We start from the raw sequence: 20,526 nt of genomic DNA on the forward strand, positions 1-20,526 counted from the left end.
TAGGGGCTGAGTGGAGGAAGGGAGATTTTTCTCCACCTGCCTACTTGGAACAGAACTTCTGCATCATGGCTGGGCACAGTGGCTAATGTCTGTAATCCGAGCACTTTGGGAGGCGAGGCAGGTGGATTACCTGAGGTCAGGAGTTCGAGACCAACCTGGCAAATATGGCAAGACTCCATCTCTACTAAAAATATAAAAATTAGCCAGGCATGGTGGCTCATACCTGTAATCCCAGCTACTAGGGAGGTTGAGGCATTAGAATCTCTTGAACCTGGGAGGTGGAGGCTGCAGTGAGCCAAGATGTGCCACTGCACTCCAGCCTGGGCAACAAAGCAAGACTGTGTCTCAAAAAAAAAAAAAAAAAAAAAAAAAAAAGGTAACTTCTGCAACACAGGGCCGGTGGGGGAATTAGAACACTCACAGACTGCACCTTGATAGTGAAACTACAACCCCAGGCTGGGAGTTGGGAGGAATGTCTCCCTTTTGGCCACACCCACCAGGAGTAGAGCGCCTGTGTTACAGCTTCTGTAACAGAGGGATTTGTGTAAGGTAACGAAGTAGGTCTTGGTTCAATCACCACACACTCTTTTTTCTTACTAAGATTTTCAGATGTTTCTCCGTATACTAAATGTCGTTTGGACAATTTCCAGGGGACTTAAGTGATTGTCTTAAAATAATTTTCACCAGTTAGGGTTGTTTCACTGCAGAGTGTGTGAAGCCTTCACATAACCATTCTGGAAGTTGAATTCTGCTGGATAATACTTTTTTAAAAGAAAATTTGTTTCACAGAAAGGATATGATTTGTGACACTTTTCAAATAAGGCTGTGGCAAGGTTTACTTCTTTTACATTGCACAGAGTCTCTCAAATGTTTCAGAAATATAGTCTGTGGCAGAGATGATTCCTGTAGTCCAAATTTTATTTTCTCTTTCTTTAGTAATAAAATTCCCAAGGTTCAACTTTACACATAGCTGACAAACTCAAGACTATATTGCAGGTCTCCTTTAAGGTAGGTATGGCAAGAGACAAAATCCTGTGTGATGTAATGTGAACACAGTAATATCTACCATACCCTAAAAGACTGCCCTTTCCCCATTTCCACTGGGGAGAAAGTGGTAGCAGGAGCTGGAATACTCATATTTGACTAAGAGTTTGAAGCAAAGTGTTAGAGAACTGCAGAGCAACATGAGAGAAAGAAACTAGTTCCCTATCACAGAACTATCACTCTCATCCTGGAATGCCTATCTAATCTTCTGTAAGAAATAAATACAAGTTTAGCCTTAAGTCCCTATATTTTTCTGTTACAGCTGCTTAAGCCATATCCTAACTCATATAATTTGTAACTAATAAAATGCCATTATGTGGTTTGATAAATTTGACATCAATATTACAGATCTCAAAGTGATTACCAAGACTGTCAAATTTCCCTTTAAATATAATTTTTTTACATTATTTTGTAAGAGACGGGGATCTCACTATGTGTTCCAGGCTGGTTTCAAACTCCTGGCTTCAAGTGACCCTCCCACCTCAGCCTTCCAAGTAGCTGGGATTACAGGGGCAAGTTACAGCACCCGGCTTAATGTCAAATTTTCAAGTGAAGAATACTCAGTTCTTGGATATTACAAAGCTTTCACTGTAGTCTTTGAGGCTTGGTTTCTAGGTACATGCAAATTTTAGAGTGTACCTATTTCTTTACCTAACTTTGCCATTATCATTGGAGATTTTTATTTACATTGATGAACCAGATCTATGAGCTTTTAAATATCTTCACAGTTCCTATGGTTACTTGGAGAAATGTTTTATGAAACAGCAGAGTCTATCTTTTAAATGTTTGTACCAACTAGAATTATTGTTCTTCACATATGCAAATCAGTGGTTTCCAAACTTTTCTATATTGTAGATACATGCAAGGTAACAGTTGTAAGGTGAACTGGGTTAAACTCAAAGCTGCTCATGGCCAGATTTCGTCAGGCTAGGCCAGGCCAGGCCCAGTTTCTCTGACAGATAAGGGAGAATCATTTCCTCAAGGATCACTAGTTGGGAAAATTTGATATATTTTATAATTATACATTGCTAAGGAATCTTGAGAACCAAACCAACTAACTTTAATAAGCTCTTTTAACATGTAAAAGACATAACTTTCAGATTAACTTCTGAGAGTTTACTAATGATTTTCTCCCCAAATAATAGAAGTCATTTAGTTTTTTCATATGTGCTATGGTACTACAGTGCCACAGCTCTGAATACATGAATACAGAATTCATGTATTCCTTGGTAAAGTATTAATAGTAGTTCCCTGTTATCCTTAGGAGATACCTTCCAAGACCCCAAATGAATGTGTAAAACTACAGATAATACCAAATCCTATATATTTTGTTTTTTGATAACCGAGCAGGCTATTAAATGACTAGTAGGCAAGTAGTGTCTACAGCATGGATACACTGGACAAAGGGATGAGTCACATTCCAGGTGGGACAGAGCAGGATGGCATGAGAGTTCTTCATGTTACTTAAAACAGCATGAAAATTAAAACTTAGGAATTGCTTATTTCTGGAATTACTTAGTATTTTTGAAATGTGATTGACTGTAGGTAACTAAAATCTCAGAAAGCAAAACCACAAATAAGGGAGGGCTACTCTAAGTTGAAATATGTGATCATTATGTTCCTTCTATGATCACTTTCCTGTATTTATAAGCATCAGATGCAAAATACTTACATACTGACTTTATCCTCAATTAAGAATGTTACCTTTGAAAGAAAAAAATTTTTGAAACGGAAGGACATCTAATCATCATTTGTGTTTTTAAAATTTATGTTAGCCCCTTTCTTTTCCCTTTCTTTCTTCCCTTCCCTTCTCCCGTTTGTGTGTCTGTATAAATTCTCATCAAAATGTATGAAGGTAGTCAATGAAGCTCATACCAGTATGATTGTAGACAACATCAGTAATACAAAGAATATTCCATTCCTTTTTTAATTTTTCCACTAGCTGTCCAACATCATTCCAGGTATACTTTCTATTAGGTCTTGAAAAGTCAGGATTTAATTCTAACTGATTGGCAAGGGAGTAGCATGACCTAGATAGTCCAAGAGTCTGCAATGGGGTAAAATGAATCATGTTGTAACCTGCAAAGCAAAAAAACAAAGGCCACTGTAAAACCAAACAAACCACACCAGCCTAAAATGAAGAAAATATAAACTTTCTTAAGTAATTACAAATAGCAAGGTAAGCATGCTACTGGAAAAGAAGTCAAACACTTGGGTTTAAATCCTAACTACCGCAAGAGACTTTAAGCAAGTTTACTTAAATCTTTCAAGACGCCAGTGTCCTCATATACAAGACAGAGATAATGAGATGATATTTGAAAAAATTCACAAACACTACCTGGTTATTAGAAAATACATATACTTACACGCAGAAAATTTATCCTCTAACAGTGTATCAACATGTTTTTCTACTAAATTTAATGTTCTATAGTACTTGTATTCTGTTTTAATTATGTCAGTGAACTTCTCATTCCTTTCTTCATACAATACTCAAAAGCAGAAAATTAATATTGAGGTCAGGTGCAGTGGCTTGCACCTCTAATCCCAGCACTTTGGGAGGCTAAGGCAAGAGGATTACTTGAACCCAGGAGTTCAAGACCAGCCTGGGCAACACAGTGAGACTTCATCTCTACAAAAAATAGATTGGGCCACTGCACTGCAGTCTGGGTGACACAGTGAGACCCTGTCTTAAAAAATATATATGTTGGCCGGGCGCGGTGGCTCAAGCCTGTAATCCCAGCACTTTGGGAGGCCGAGGCGGGTGGATCACGAGGTCGAGAGATCGAGACTATCCTGGTCAACATGGTGAAACCCCGTCTCTACTAAAAATACAAAAAATTAGCTGGGCATGGTGGCGCGTGCCTATAATCCCAGCTACTCGGGAGGCTGAGGCAGGAGAATTGCCTGAACCCAGGAGGCAGAGGTTGCGGTGAGCCGAGATCGCGCCATTGCACTCCAGCCTGGGTAACAAGAGCGAAACTCCATCTCAAAAAAAAAAAAATATATATATATATGTTTTAATTATATATATTTAATATACGTGTGTGTGTGTGTGTGTGTGTGTGTGTGTGTGTGTCTGTGTGTCTGGGCACAGTGGCTTATGCCTATAATCCCAGAACTTTGGGAAGCTGAGGTGGGCGTATTACTTGAGGTCAAGAATTCAAGACCAGCCTGGGCAACATGGTGAAACCCCATGTCTACTAAAAATACTAAAATTAGATAGGCGTAGTGGTGCAGGTCTGTAATCCCAGCTACCAGGGAGGCTACAACCCAGGAATTGCTTGAACCCAGGAGGTGGAGGCTGCAATGGGCTGAGATTGTACCACTGCACTCTAGCTGGGTGACAGAGTGAGACCCTGTCTCAAAACAAAACAAAACAAAACAAAACGAAAAAATTAATATTGCCTTTTGCTTAAGAGTAAAATATAACTTGTTTCATTTTGCTCTTAGTATGAATGGCAGCACATATCTTCTACACAAAAGATAGTTAATCAATATTTGTTGAATTCAAATGATATATAATAATAATATATTTTCCTTCACTTTTCAAGTAGCTTATTCTGATTTTTATGTGGTAAAGTCTTATAAATGATAATTATTTCATTATAGTCTTCCTTCATTTCTTAAGCTGAACCACAAAATTTGCCATTTTTATAGGTTAAAAATGGTTAAGTATCAAAAATTTCATGCGGTTCTATTTATATTACTAAATATATTAAGAAACAAAATGAAAAGTGGAGGCAAAAGGATATGGTTTGGATTTGTGTCCCTGACCAAATCTCATGTTGAATTGTAATCTCCAGTGTTGGAGGAGGGGCCTGGTGAGAGGTGATTGGATCATGGGAGTGGATTTCCCCCTTGTTGTTCTCATGATAGAGAGTGAGTTTTCACAAGATCTAGTTGTTTAAAAGTGTGTAGCACCTCCCACTTTGCTTTCTTCTTCCTTCTCTGGCCATGTAAGATGTGCCTGCTTCCCCTTTGCCTTCCACCATGACTGTTGAGGCCTCCCCAGCCATGCTTCCTATACAGCCTGTGAACTGTGAGTCAAACCTCTTTTCTTTATAAATTACCCAGTCTCAGGTTGTTCTTTATAGCAACGAGAGAGATCGCTTCTCAGCCTTTTGACTAAGATCAAATGTAGCAACGAGAGAACGGACTAATAAACAAAACCTTTGAAATCTGTATCACAGAGGATAATTATGTTTATTATTTTTTTAATAAGAAAAAGGAAGAAAGCTGACATTACCTGATTCTTTTGCAACCCTAAGTCTGCTTTCCCATTCATCAAAAGGTCCCAAACACTTAGCTAAAAATGTCTGGAGAGTAACACAGTCCAAGGGTAGCATATGATTATCAGCGCCAACACGTAAAATGGGGTCCACAACTATGTAACCTCCGCCACTTTTCTCATTTCTAAGAGAAAAAACAAAAACTTTTCAGTCAGTGAGAGAAAAAAACAATCCTCATATAATGCAGTCTGACTCTAACTAAAAGGTTAATTGTCCCAAATAAAATATATTTATTTCTAAGCACATAAAATCTTTTTAAAAGTTGCAATGAAACTTAATGGAAAAGCTACTTTTACCCTTTCACAACCTACATAATTATGTATATAACATACAAAATATCCAATAATGTTGGTTTAATGAAAAATAAATAAACTAAAACTTATCAGGAATAACAAGGGCACAAAAATAAACAGCAACCTATAATCAGGTTGCATGAAATGACTACAGAGTTTTAAGATATTACTTAAAATACATTTACATGATACTTTGCAATGGGCCATACAATTACTTTCTAGAAATCAAAAAACAATATTCTGTTTGCATCTCAAGAAAGCACTGTAAAAATTGCACTGCCATGGTTCATACAGTAACATTTACAAGTTAGGTAACTTCAAATTACAGAATAAATTAACTTTTTTTCTCACATACAAAGCACCTGACTTACCCTTGAAGGAAATAATACTGAAATGAACCAGATTGTTGCAGATTAAGTTTACAGTATTTATCAGAATCATCTTCTCTTTCTGTTGGATTTTCCCAATCCAGAGAACGGAATTTTTCTCTATTAAATGTTTCTCCAGGAAATGGGTAATTTGTATACACAGTAACTGCTTTTCCCTGTAAAGTTGGGCCTAATCGGAACTGTAGTTCAAACCCTAAATAAAAAGCACATTTTAAAAAACTCATTGTAGAACTTAAATTACTACATTGAAAATAGGTGTTTTATTTAAAGTATTTAAAAACTTTGATTTTTCACTTATATTTAAAATAACTCTACAAACCTAATGCTGTTTTGGCACTATTCTGTATTCCAATGTAGCCGAATTTTGTATTTTAGCAAGTATAGTAAACATTATAGAGCTGTCTGCTCTGTAATGTCTCTTTCTCCTTTCCCTGGAAACTCATTCCAATTCACATAGCAACTTTGCGATGTGCAAATTCTTATATAACCTCATTTACCATGATCCCCATCCTCACCCCTGAATTAAGTACCCAGTGGTAGGCATCTGGGCAGAGACCTTCTGTAGTATTTTTCCAACTGCAACTGAGAAAGCAAGTTTCTCTATAGTGTTAGAAAGTATGTGACAGTATGTAAAACTTGAAACCATGGGACAATTATCTCACTATACTGAGAAAGCTAGTCTTCACTGATGGAAGTCAACTTCTGTAGATGTAGAATTCAGGATTCTAACAGGAGCTCTGGAGGCATCTGAACCCGACTGATGTCTGCTCAAGTCGAGTGATGTGTTAACAAAGATTTAACAACTGACTAGCGTGGTGGGAACCCCTGACATGGAGTGTTTGCTAACTTTCTGGTGGAAATCTTAAATTACCAACACGACAACATTGAACGTGGAAGTGGGAAAAGATGTGTACAATCAGCTCTTGTGAGCCAGCATAAGCACCTCCAACACACTACTGCCTATATCCCTACTCTTCATGGTTTATTTATTAAAGCAGTTCTTGTAATCCTGAGAGCCGATCCATTTCTACTTTTACCCAAGTTAGGTTATTTTTTAAAAAACACATCTTAGAATTGTGCACTGTGTTACAAGTATTTTGCCATAAGTTTTAACATTACAGTTAAAACTGTACTGCGAAAAAAAAGTTTTGGTTGGTTTGAAGCAGACTTTAAACCTTCTTTATAATTATTAGAATGTGAAAATTCTGACTATGGTCAAGTTTATTAGAAATATAATGCATAAAAATTTTAAACATCAATATAACTTTCAATTAATCATGGGCAATATTAACTGGTGAGGCAGGAAAGTTTAGCTCCACTGAGTAAATTCTTTTTTTGTTTGTTTGTTTTTGAGATGGAGTTTCGCTCTTGTTACCCAGGCTGGAGTGCAATGGCACGATCTCGGCTCACCGCAACCTCCGCCTCCTGGGTTCAGGCAATTCTCCTGCCTCAGCCTCCCGAGTAGCTGGGATTACAGGCACGTGCCATTATGCCCAGCTAATTTTTTGTATTTTTAGTTGAGATGGGGTTTCACCATGTTGACCAGGATGGTCTCGATCTCTTGACCTCGTGATCCACCCGCCTTGGCCTCCCAAAGTGCTGGGATTACAGGCGTGAGCCACCGCGCCCGGCCACTGAGTAAATTCTTTAATGTCTAAGGAGCTTCTTTGAGAGAAAAAAACCTAACATTTATAAATTTAATATATATTATTTATAATTTATAATGCTTGACTTATTCAACATCTGACAAAGTAATAAAAGATGATATACTAATAGGGATATTTTCTGTGAACAAAAGATTTCAGCAAAAGACATTAGGAAATGCTATATAGTGAAAACAAGAATTTCTTCTCTAAGCAACTACATGTACTTTTTCTATAATACAATTTGGCATTAATGTGTTAAGAATTTATATTTTTTGATCTAGGAATTTTATATAATTTTTTTGGAGAAAATTATCAGTGATGTAAACATAGATTATGTATAAGGATGTTTATCACAGCCTCATTTATTGAAATTAAATAAACTGACAACAACTAAATATCTAATGATTGGCAATGATTAAATAAATTATGGTACATCTGCAAGCTGGCATATTATAAAGCCAACATAAATTATGCTATCAAAAGATATTTGGTTGGGCACAGTGGCTCATGCCTGTAATCCCAGCACCGTGGGAGGCTGAGGCAAGAGGATCACCTGAGGTCAGAAATTCAAGACTACCCGACCAACATGGTGAAACTCCGTCTCTACTAAAAATCCAAAATAGCTGGTTGTGGTGGTTAGCACCTGTAATCCCAGTTACTCAGGAGGCTGAGGCAGGAGAAACCCTTAAACCCAGGGGGCAAAAGTTGTAGTGAGCCTAGATAGTGCCACTGCACACCAGCCTGGGCAACACAGCAAGACTCCATTTCAAAAAAAAACCACCTTTATTTTATTTTGTTACATTTTACACATTTATGTAGAGCTTTTAAAATCTCTTCTGGAAAAAAATCATGGCTGAAACATGGCAGTAGGCAGGGATGTAGAATATATACACCATAATAATAGTACAAATGGGGGGGAAGCAGGTTAAAAAATTGTTTAGATAGCACAATCCTAATTTTTTTAAAAAACAACAGAAAAAAATGCTTTTTATACATTTGCATAATTTTATAATTGGGAAAATCATTTTAAAATTAGAGCTACAACTATGAGAGATAGATTAAGAAATAATTATACAAAGAATTAAAACATGAACTAAAATATTTAGTGACTGAGAAGGATAAATATCTACATCTTCACAAGAATTACTAAATTTAAGGCCGGGCACGGTGGCTCAAGCCTGTAATCCCAGCACTTTGGGAGGCCGAGGTGGGTGGATCACGAGGTCGAGAGATCGAGACCATCCTGGTCAACATGGTGAAACCCCATCTCTACTAAAAATACAAAAAAAATTAGCTGGGCATGGTGGCACGTGCCTGTAGTCCCAGCTACTCAGGAGGCTGAGGCAGGAGAATTGCTTGAACCCAGAAGGCGGAGGTTGCGGTGAGCCGAGATCGCGCCATTGCACTCCAGCCTGGGTAACAAGAGCGAAACTCCGTCTCAAAAAAAAAAAAAAAAAAAAAAAAAAAAGAATTACTAAATTTATCATCAGGAGAAATGGTGTTATTCTGAACAAGTACAAATAGCAGAGATTAGCTGTCTGGGTATATTTGTACAACCTGTTCCCCATTAGGTTTATACAAATATTGTTTTTATAATTACACAAGGATTCAGAGAATTTGCAGTGCAAAGGTTAAAACTCATCTAAAATCTCTGAAACAATATTTGGATCAGTGCTCTACCTTCAGAAAAAAGCCCCAGTAATTCCCCAAATAAGTCATTTGCTTATATAATATATATGCATGATGTTCTAATAGACTGTGTAAATTATAAAACAAAAATTAACTAAATGGGATAAAATATAAATGGAACAAATAATATTTAAGTAATAAATTTTATTTAGTAGGGGGTAGAAAAAACCTTTGGCTCTCACTAAAAATTAATATTGATAATGTCTCTCACTGAAAACAATGTAACTAAATAAATTTCATTATTTTAAAAAGTCTTGGTTTTAATATTTTGTAATAAAGTGATTCAAAGATTTCAAGTTCTATTTATTTTGGGTAAAATCATATGATGATGGAAGAAGCATTTCTAAAAATATATATTCAAAATGTTTTTGCTATAGCAAGGGTTGGCAAAATATATCCAGCCCAATTCCCATTTCTGTAAATGAAGTATTACTGGAACACAGCCATATCCATTCACTATGTTTGTCCATGGCTGCCTTCCTGCTACATTGGCAGAGTCCAGTCCCTGCGATAGGGAGTGCACTGCTTGAAAAGCTGCAAAGATTTGCTATCTGAACTTGTACAGGAAAATATGTGCCAAACTCTGTTCCAGAGCAACACAATTTCCTTCAAAAAAGCACTTAACTTTCTCACTCATGTTTACATCGAAGAGTTAAGTATTTATTTTTTCTGAAAATATTTTCTTTTCTTTTCTTTTTCTTTTTTTTTTTTTTTTGAGAGGGAGTTTCGCTCTTGTTACCCAGGCTGGAGTGCAATGGCGCGATCTCTGCTCACCGCAACCTCCGCCTCCTGGGTTCAAGCAATTCTCCTGCCTCAGCCTCCTGAGTAGCTGGGATTACAGGCACGCGCCACCATGCCCAGCTAATTTTTTGTATTTTTAGTAGAGACGGTGTTTCACCATGTTGACCAGGATAGTCTTGATCTCTTGACCTCGTGATCCACCTGCCTCGGCCTCCCAAAGTGCTGGGATTACAGGCTTGAGCCACCGCGCCTGGCTTGAAAATATTTTCTAAGTATCATACTATCTAAGGCTACTTGTTATTCCTGAAAAGGACAAATCTCAAGCACTTTCTAACTCATCTTTTAAGTGTGATCACTTCTGTGAGGTAAAAGAGCTGTTCTTGTTTTTTCTACCTTTCCTTACAAAGTAATACAGAGACTCTGTTATTTAAGATAATATAACCTGTAAAGTTACTTAACCTAGCTTAGGTGAAAGTGCAATGTATGGCAACATACTGCAAACAAATGAGGGAGCGATTGTAAATCCCTTCCAGAACTACAACCTCGACGTTTTCTTCTGAGTATGCCTTTTTTGTTTATAACTTATCTGACATACAAACTGAGAGCATAATTCATATATTAACATAATTCAATGTTGTTAACATATAACGGAGTTAAAAAACCAAAATAGGTAGAAAAGAAAAAGAAAGGAAGGGAAGGGGAAGGGAAAGGGAAGGGATGGGAAAAAGAAGGGAAGGGAAGAGGAAGGAAAAGGGAAAGGGAATGGGAAGAGAAAGGAAAGGGAAGGGAAAGGGAAGGGAAGAGGAAGGAAAAGGGAAAGGGAATGGGAAGGGAAAGGAAAGGGAAGGGAAGGTGAAGGGAAGGGAAAGGGAAGAGGAAGGGAAGGGGAGAGGAAGGGAAGGGGAGGGAAAGGGAAGAGAAAGGGAAAAGGAAGGGAAAGGGAAGGGAAGAGAATGAAAGGGAAAGGGAAGGGGAAGGGAAGGAGGAAGGAAAGAAGGAAGTAAGTAAGTTATATTTTCTTTCTGTAGCCGAACAGATGTATCAGTGCATTCCCCAAGGGTTACATAGCCACTCTATAGACATCTAATGCAAATCACTGAAACTAAAATTTTTATATATAGTAAATAAAACATCAGAGGACCTAGAGTAGGTCAGATTCCATGGTTAATCACTCAGTTTGCTAAAATTAGCTGAGGTCATAGCAGTACATGGTGTGGCTATCTTATTCCTCATACTAACACTAGGATACTTTACGTGTATTAGCCATCTCTCTCTCTCTCTCTCTCTCTTTGATGGCGTTTTGCTGTTGTTGCCCAGGCTGGATAGCAATGACCAGGTTCAAGCGATTCTCTTGCCTCAGTCTCCCTAGCAGCTGGGATTACAGGCATATGCCACCATGCCTGGTTAATTTTATATTTTTAGTAGTGATGGGATTTCTCCATGCTGGTCAGGCTGTTCTCAAACTCCTGACCTCAGGTGGTCCACCCACCTCTGCCTCCCAAAGTTCTGGGATTACAGGTGTGAGCCACTGTGCCCGGTAGCTATCTCTCTCTTATAGGCAACTAGCATGATGAGTGATTAAACTATTATTGTAAATAAATACATTCTGTGTTTTTCCCTCCACTCCATTTATGGAAACTCAAGCTTCTAATCAAAGAACCTTCATGTATAAATATTTTCTTTAAAAAAATAGTAAAAATTGTAAATTTGGTCAACCTATTCAAAAGATGGAAGAATTCCAGATTTAGGAAGTACTTATTTTGTTCATTATTATTATTATTATTTTTTTTTGCGATGAAGTCTCACTCTGTTGCCCAGGCTGGAGTATAATGGCATGATCTCGGCTCACTGCAACCTCTGTCTCCTGGGTTCAAGCAATTCTCCCGCCTCTACTGCCTGTGTAGCTGGGTCTACAGGCACATATCACCACACCTGGCTAATTTTTGTATTATTGGTAGAGATGGGGTTTTGCCATGTTGGCCAGGCTGGTCTTGAACTCCTGATCTCAGGTGAACCACCCACCTCAGCCTCCCAAAGTACTGGGATTACAGGAGTAGGCAACTGCCCGGCCTGGTTTTGTTCATTATTCTGCCACTAAATGAGATAGGAAATAAAGGAAAAAACTATAATTTGTCCAGAAAAGATCATTATTTAGTCTTATACTTGTTGAATTGGAAGAATCTATAGAAATATCAGTCTTGAAAAACAGAAAGAATTCCCTCTTGTGGAAAAGAGAGAAGGAAAGATATATGAGGTTTCTGGTGACCAATTAAATATGAAAAACCAAAAACTGCCAGTTTTTCTTCACATTAGATTGGTTACCAAGTCCTCTAAATTTAAAAATAACTCATACTTTGCCCTTTTTCTTTTTCTTTTTTTCCTTTTTGAGGCAGTCTCGCTGTGTTGCCCAGGCTGGAGTACAGTGGCGCGATTTCAGCTCACTGCAACCTCCACATCCCAGATTCAAGCAATTCTCCTGCTTCAGCCTCCTGAGTAGCTGGGATTATAGGTACCTGCCATCATGCCCAGCTATTTTTTGTATTTTTAGTAGAGACAGGGTTTCACCATGTTGGCCAGGCAGGTCTCAAACTCCTGACCTCAGGTGATCTGCTGCCTCGGCCTCCCAAAATACTGGGATTACAGGTGTGAGCAACCATGCCTAGACTTGTCCTTTCTTTTTCAACTCTGACTCTATTAACCCCCCCTTTTTTTTAACCAGATATGTTTTTTAAATAGCCTTCTCAATGCTTCTTGTCTCTAATGTCCCTTTTCTTCAACTCATCGTTCACATTTCAAATTATCTTCTTAAATAATATGATCACCCCATTACTGCAAAAAAAGGTGACATTCTCATTCATAACACTGGATAAATTTACTGGTTTTAACCAGAGTTTTAAAGTCAGTCATATCATTCTTTTTTCATATCTTTCATGGTTCCCTCTTCAAATAGGTTAGCTGAATGTACAATTTTTGCTAGTTTTAACTGGAGTTTTAGTAATCGATCAGCAAGTACTTAACTGTTACCCACTGCAGTAGGTTTGTAAAGCTGTCCCTATCCTCACAGACTTTCTTTTTATTTATTTATTTATTTACTTATTTAAGGCAGAGTTTTGCTCTTGTTGCCCAGGCTGGAGTACAACGCTGTGATCTCGGCTCATTGCGACCTGTGCCTCACAGGTTCAAGCAATTCTCCTGCCTCAGCCTCCCAAGTAGCTGGGATTACAGGCATGCACCACCACACCCAGCAAATTTTTGTATTTTTAGTAGAGACAGGGTTTCACCATGTTGATCATGCTGGATGGTCTCGAACTTCTGAACTTGGGCGATCCACCCACCTCAGCCTCCCAAAGTGTTGGGATTATAAGTGTGAGCCACTGCACCTGGCCCTTTAGTTTTGTGTTTTAAAGACAGGGTTTCACTCTGTCACTCAGGCTGGAGTGCAATGGTGGGATCATAGCTCACTGCAGCCTTTAACTCCTGGGCTCAAGCGATCTTTCTGTCTCACCCTCCTGAGTAGCTGGTGAACACAGGCAAGCACCATAATGCCCAGCTAATCTTGTTTCTTTTTTTTGTAGAGATAAAGTCTTATGATGCCGTCCAGGCTGACCATTAGCTCCTGGCCTCAAGTGGTCCTTCAGCCTCAGCCTCCCAAAGTACTAAGATTACAAGTGGCAGTCACCTGCCCTCATCAATTCTCACAGATTTTAAACCCTAGTCTGATACTGTAAGGCTAAAGAGCTTTTAGACACTGCTTCATTATTCAGCACTTAATAGTTCTGTGCCCACTGTGTAATTGGAAATCAAAGAAAGCAGACAGCAAAATATTAGGGAAAAACCTCACAGAGGAGGTGGAATTCTAGCTGAAAGTTGAAACTTAGGCAACACACAGACTGACAGTAAATGGGATTCAACATATATAAAGGAATCTGACAGGAGTAGGGGTATAAGGACAGGCATGAGAAAAATCACTGAGAAGGGAATTAACAAGAATGATTTGGCAACTTTAAAGATGACATGAATGATGGAGAATAATGAGACACAATTTTGGCTAAGGAAGGTGTAATCTTATTACAGAATGTATAGGAAGTCAGACAGAGGTATTTAAATTTGACTTAATATATCCCACTTAATAAAAAGGAAACAGACTGAATAAGATTATTCTGGCATATATATGCAGACATACAGATAGACAGGCAATCAGAGATATTTGGAAAGAAACTGCAAGCTTAAAAAGAGATTACAGGAAAAGAGAAGAAATCATCAAAGAAGAATATAAGGTTTCTCCCTTAGGAACTATAAAAATGGAGATGCCACAAAAATAAACAGGGAAGCTAAGAAATAAAGAAGGATTGAGAATGGAGAGGAGATAGTTTTGGACATGCTAGATTTAAGCATATCCAAGTTGAGCTATCCTAATGCCATTTTGTTGCATAATATCAGGTTGAAGCCAAGGTCCGGGGTGGAAATACATAGTGTGAGCTATCAATGCCTTATATTTATTTAGGGCTTTGTCACTAAAAACCCACGTATTATTAATTTTGAGCCTCAAAACCTAGAAAGGTAGAAGAACAGAAATTACCTCTTTCATTTCACCAATAAAGAAATTAATGCTACATAAGCAGAATATGTATAAAAAAAAAAAAGAAGAAAGAAAGAAAGAAATTAATGCTCAGAATTGGGGCCTGGACTGGTGGCTTATGCTTGTAATCATAGGATTTTGGGAGGCCAAGGAGGGAGGGTTGCTTGAGTCCAGGAGTTCAAGACCAGCCAGGGCAACATAGTGAGACTCAGTCTCTTAAAAAAAAAAATTAGCTGGGCATAGTGGTACATGACTGTACTCCCAGCTACTCAGAAGGCTGAGGCAGGAGAACTGCTTGAGCTCAGAAGTTGAGGCTCCAGTGAGATGTGATTATGCCACAGCACTCAGCTTGGGCAACAGAGTAAGACCTTGTCTCAAAAAAAAAAAAAAAAAGAGAAAAGAAGAAGAAGAAAAAAAGAAACCAATGCTCAGAATTAATGTACCTTGCTCCAAGTCAGCTTGCTAGCAGCAGAGCCAGGAGAATTCTGGCTCTTTACCCTTGTCATCATACTCTGAAAGCTTCCAAGAAGAAGAAAGCTCAAGGCCTTTCCTCCAAAAGGAGTCGTCAGCACAGAGGCAACAGTTGAGGCCATGAGACTGTATAGCTAATTCTTTGAAAGCAGGAGAACAGAAAAATAAAGAATTCCTAGCAGATACCCATAATTAATTAAAAAGTGAAAGGAAGAGAGCCCAGTAAGAGACACCAAGTTGACATGAATACACAACAGGGCAGGGGAAAAAAACCAAACCAGGAAAGTGCAGAGTCAGGAAAGCCAAAAATGGAGTCGGTACTCAGTGACTTAAAATGCCAAAGTTGGAAAAAGACGAAGATTTGGCATGAAGATAACACATTTCATGTATGAAATTATTTTCAAAAATTCAACTCTTAAAACATTAGGGAAATTAAAAAATTCCTTCAAAATGTTTATGTCCACCAACATCCATTTGGTACATTGATAAGGGGGATTGCATTTTTCATATATTGTACTTCCTCAATGTTGAAAAATTACAAAGGCTAAGAAAATAAAGCATCTATTAACTAGTCTTGTAGAAAAATAATTTGATCTTTTAAATACAGCTCAACTATATTTCAACATAACCTGATGAATTCTTGCACTTTTTATTTGGTAAGAAAATATTTTCAGCTTTTTACCTTATCCACATTTGAGAGGTTTTTGATATACATAAAGAATAGTTTACTATACTTTTTGCTGTAACCTATTTTATCAATTCAAAGGTTCAACAAAGGAAAAGTGATAGAGCTATATAAAGGCAAAACTACAGACATACCCAAAGCGAAATTACATAGGAAGTAATTTACCAAGTTTTAATAGTAAATGCTATTAGAAATAACATGGTCAATCTTCTGATCATATATTTAACTTCAATCTTAAGTAGGAATTAGTATGCAGAGAAAAGTGAACTATTTTATACTTATCCTAACACGAGGGATATAAAATATTTTTAATTCAAATCAACATTTATTAATGATATATAGACAACACAGGACCATCTTTGCACAAATCAAGTTTTAGAAATCTCCTTGGAAATAATATCTATCTTAAAGCTTTAAAAAATTTGAAAGGACTGCCAATGAATTAAAAGTTTAAGAGACACAAATGAGCCAGTCAAACAACTTGCTACTGACCTTGTTCAAGTCTGAAGAGGGTCTTTTCTAGCTTCTCCATTTCGTTCAGAAGTAAAATTCGAATCTGTTTACTGTGCCCCATTTTGGCTTCTAGAGGATTTGAAACCTTTCGGAAGAATTAAAAGAACTCCACAGTCGAATGAGTTATCCCTATGAAACAAAACGGAATTAAAACATCGAAAATAACTATTGCCTTAAACTCTCCAGAGCTGACAGCGGCACTTACATGTTCGAAGTGTGTTTTATCCCTAGCAGAGCAATGAAAGAGAATGAATCTTATAACAAATAAGATTCGAGAAGGCAAATTAATAGTTATTTCCTGCCTTTGAGCACAAGGACTAAGACCGAAATAAAAATGCTGTATTATAGATTCTTACAATTAAAAAATTAAAAACCTAGAGCATTCTCAGAGAAAAGCAATACGTTCACGAAAGCCTGAAGTCAGGGGGACAGTCCCAGCCCCAAGCCACAGGGCTCTGTAGACTCCGAATGGCACTTCAGCTTACAAGAGATTAGTCTGCTCAAAGATAACAGGTGGGCGATCTCCCCATTCCCAAATTCGGGTCGCCAGCCACCAATGGGGAGATGGGAACAGAGGGAAGCAGTTGTTGCCCCTGGAATAGCTGCCGTAGAAGAAGATGTACAGAGCGAGCTATAGATAGAAAGAATGCGTTTCCCCGCGAGGCCAGCGGCATTCCTAGCACTTACGCCGAGCAACTTAGACGTGCGGCTTCTGGGGCACCGCAGGACCCGCGACTCCAGTGCTGGGGTCGGGGGAGGGGGCCGGGAGAAGGAGAAGGGGAAAGGCTGGCTACCCAGCGGCGCACAGAAGCCGCAGCTCAAGGAGGGCCGGGCGCCGTGAAGGGCAAAGGGAGGGGCGGCGGCGGGCCGGGCAGGGCCGAGGCGGCTGCGTGAGGAACAGGCAGCGTCTTGGCGACTCCGCCTCGCGCAGGTTCCAGGGCGCACCCGGGACCCCACCAGGCCTTGCGCACACTCGCCCCAGGTGGGAGCGGAGCGTCGGCTGGCCCACTTCCGGGAGCCTGGTCCCGCTCGCCCCGACCGCTGGTCTCGCGAGAAAGTGGGCACCTCACCGTCTCCGTCGGCTCCGGGCCCGGGGAGCTGCAGGAGGCTGAGGCCGAGGCCGGGAGCCGCGATTTCTCCTCGCCACCGGGACGGTGCAGCGGCCGAGGCGCGGGGTCTGCCTCCAACAGCTTGCGAACTCACTGTTGCACATTAAAATCCTGCGGTACCAGGCTGCGAGCTAGGTTGAGCTGCACAGTAGGATCTTTTGGTGAGAAGGGCTGAATGGTGAGGGGCAAAGGACCCAGCTTCCAGTGCCTTTGTAGCACCACACGTTTTGTTTCTTTGTTTTAATGTTTTTTTTTTTTTTTTTACTTGGCCTAAGTTCTCAGAGCCCTGACTTCTAAGTGTATAAGATAAGAGAACTGGCTACACCATTAACATTCCATCCAACACGTGTCCATCATTTCTAGTGCTAACAGACAGGACACGTGTTCCCAATACAGACACAGTAGGTAAGATGTGTCCAGTCTGCAAACCACTGAGAGTGCAAACACCACTGATACTTAACGGTGTCCGGGTGGACCCAATGTACACTAAATAGACCTGGAGATCGTCTGAGATGAAGCTGCACTATCTTAGGCCAGTAACTCAGGACTTTTTGCAGATGCTTAAGGAGATTTAATGCCTGAGGGTAAAGGAAAACCCATCTTCCAGGGATTTTGGAGGGCTCCTAATGGTCATGAGAAAAGGAACAGAAGATTTGGTTAACTAAGCTTTGTGGGGTGTGGAGAAGATTCTTGCATTCTTTGTTGTGGAATGACTGTAGGTCCAAAGAGGATATAGCCTTAAAAAAAAAAAAAAAAAAAAAAAAAAAAACCATACCGAAACATTTGTTTCTGTAGATTTCTGAGAATGGCTAGCTGCAAATGGTCCGTAACTGACTTTGGGAACCCACAGCTCATTTTCTGGCCTCTATTATTTGCCAGGCACATAAGGTACTGGGAATGCAGCAGTAAAACAGTCACTGCTCTCAAGGAACTCTTGCATTTTATTCGTGGGAGACAGATAAATAAATTATACAGGATATAATATATCCTAAATAATAGGAAGGATATATTATAATATCCTAAATAATAGGAAGGATATATTATAATATCCTAAATAATAGGAAGGATATATTATATCCTATATGTGATAGGAAAGGGCAAGTGTGGAAGAGTAAGCAGAGAGAGGTTTACATTTCTAAATACAATATTCAGTCAAGTGATGCCAAACTGCGAGAAAGAAGGAAGAGGATGTCTGAGGTAGAAGGTTGCGTGTAGAGAGAGCTACAGGAAGTGCAAAGGCCATGAGGCAGGAGCATACTTGGTGAACCGAAGAAGGTCACCATAGCTGAGTGAAGAAGTGAGTGGTAAGAGATTAGGACAGACAGATGGGGCAGGAGAGCGGCTCCGGAGCACAGGTGGGTGACCAGAACTTATAAGGCTTTGTAGGCCATTGCAAGGACTTGGGCTTTTACTTTAGAAAAAAGGATCCATGGAGATTTTGAACAGAAGAGTGACATAATCTGATTGACCTTTTAAAAGGATCGCTCTGCAACTTTGGGAAATAGTTGAATACACTGTAGAATGGAGCAATGAAGGAAGCAAGTAAACCAGTTAGCAAGCTATTTTAGTTATCCAAGCAAGAGAAAGTGACTTGCATGTGTTTTGTGTGTGTTGGGGGTGGGGGGGCGGCCGGGGCGGGGGCGGCAAGGGGACGGGGATGTAGTATAGCAGTGAAAGTGGTGAGAAGTTGTTGAATTCTGGACTATTTTGAAGGTAGAACCTACAGCATTTGCTAGTGGAGAAAGGAGTCAAGGATGATTCCAAGGCGTTTGGCCTGAGAGACCAGAAAGCAGTGTTCAATAGTAATATTAAGTGCCACATAGGTCATTTAAAATTTTCAAGTGCCACATTTAAAAAAGTTTTTAAAATACAACAATTATCTGTGCATGGTGGCGCACACCTGTAGTCCCATCTACTCTGGAGGTTGAGACAGAAGACTCACTTCAACCTGGGAGGCACAAGTTGCAGTGAACCCAGATCGCATCACTGTACTCTGGCCTGGGTGACAGAGGCAGACTGTCTCAAAAAAAAAAAAAAAAAAAAAAAAAGTTTTGAAAAAGGTGAAATTAATTTTAGTGATATAATTTGTTTAAATCAATATATCCAAGACATTATTTCAACATATATCCAATAGACAAAGTTATTTTATTTCATTTGAAACAGGGTCTCATTGTTGCCCAGGCTGGAGTGCAGTGGCACAATCACAGCTAACTGTAGCCTTAACCTCCTCCCTCAGCCCCCCTCATCCATCCCCAGTAGCTGGGACTATAGGCACTTGCCACAATACCTGGCTTTTTTTTTTTTTTTTTTTTTTTTGTAGAGATGAGGATTCACTATATATCCCAGGCTGTTCTCCAACTCCTGGGCTCAAGTGATCCTCCCACCTTGGCCTCCAAAAAATACAGGTGTGAGCCAGCAGGCCTGGTAAAAACATTTACTAATGAGATATTTTACATTCTTTTTCCATTCTAATTCTTCAAAATCTGACGTGCGTTTTATACTAACAGCATATCTTAATTCTGACAGCTATATTTCAAGTGTTGAATGACTTGACTTGGCTGGCAGCTACCATACTGATAGTGCAAGTGCAGAAGTTGCCATTTACTGAGAAAGGAAGAAAAAGAGGAAGAATAGGATTGGAAGGTGAAAATCAGGAGGCTGTAGACATGCTAAGTTTGAGATGACTTTTAAACATTCTAGTGGCGATACTGAGTTAGTATTTGTAGCTCTGGTGTCTGAAGTAGTGTTTTTCAAGTTTTGAGCTGTGACCCATTGGTGAGCTTAAAAATCAATTTGTTAATTGTAACCTGCAATTTAAAAACTAAAATAGAAAGATCCAAATTTTGGATCGTTACATTTGGTAAAAGTATTATTTCACAAGACTTATGTTTCTGTTACTTATGTTTTGTACTGATTCATGTATTCTTACTGGAAGGATTGTGGCTAAAAACAAGATTGAAAGTGATTGTTCTAGATTGCATGCTGTGTGAAATCATAATTCATGATTTATGAAGTGGTGTCTGGTGTTAATTCCCAGCTCTGCCACTAACTAGCTGTGAGGCTTTAGATGGTACTCAA

The 20,526-nt window shown here is 39.1% G+C and overlaps 2 protein-coding genes across 6 annotated transcripts in view; one reads left to right on the forward strand and one right to left on the reverse strand.

The window, feature by feature from the left end:
- Positions 1-17,480, reverse strand: part of AGL (amylo-alpha-1,6-glucosidase and 4-alpha-glucanotransferase) — a 71,236-nt gene extending 53,756 nt beyond the window's left edge. The window contains exons 1-5 of one of the 5 annotated variants that reach the window (XM_074381372.1): positions 17,410-17,480; positions 16,319-16,468; positions 5,998-6,208; positions 5,291-5,457; positions 2,920-3,123 (exon numbers count right to left, since the gene is read on the reverse strand). In XM_074381372.1, the coding sequence (XP_074237473.1) occupies positions 2,920-3,123; positions 5,291-5,457; positions 5,998-6,208; positions 16,319-16,400 (664 nt within the window). In that variant the 5' untranslated portion in view covers positions 16,401-16,468; positions 17,410-17,480. The other 4 variants (XM_074381370.1, XM_074381371.1, XM_003933267.4 and 1 more) reach the window with 4 other exon arrangements.
- A 44-nt stretch (positions 17,481-17,524) lies between these two features.
- FRRS1 (ferric chelate reductase 1) overlaps positions 17,525-20,526 on the forward strand; it is a 122,168-nt gene continuing 119,166 nt past the window's right edge. The window contains exon 1 of the mRNA XM_074381377.1: positions 17,525-17,609. The gene's annotated coding sequence lies outside the window, so the exon portion shown is untranslated. The remainder of the gene's footprint in view (positions 17,610-20,526) is intronic.

This window comes from Saimiri boliviensis, chromosome 11 (genome assembly GCF_048565385.1).
Source record: "Saimiri boliviensis isolate mSaiBol1 chromosome 11, mSaiBol1.pri, whole genome shotgun sequence".
NCBI classification, from domain to species: domain Eukaryota; kingdom Metazoa; phylum Chordata; class Mammalia; order Primates; family Cebidae; genus Saimiri; species Saimiri boliviensis.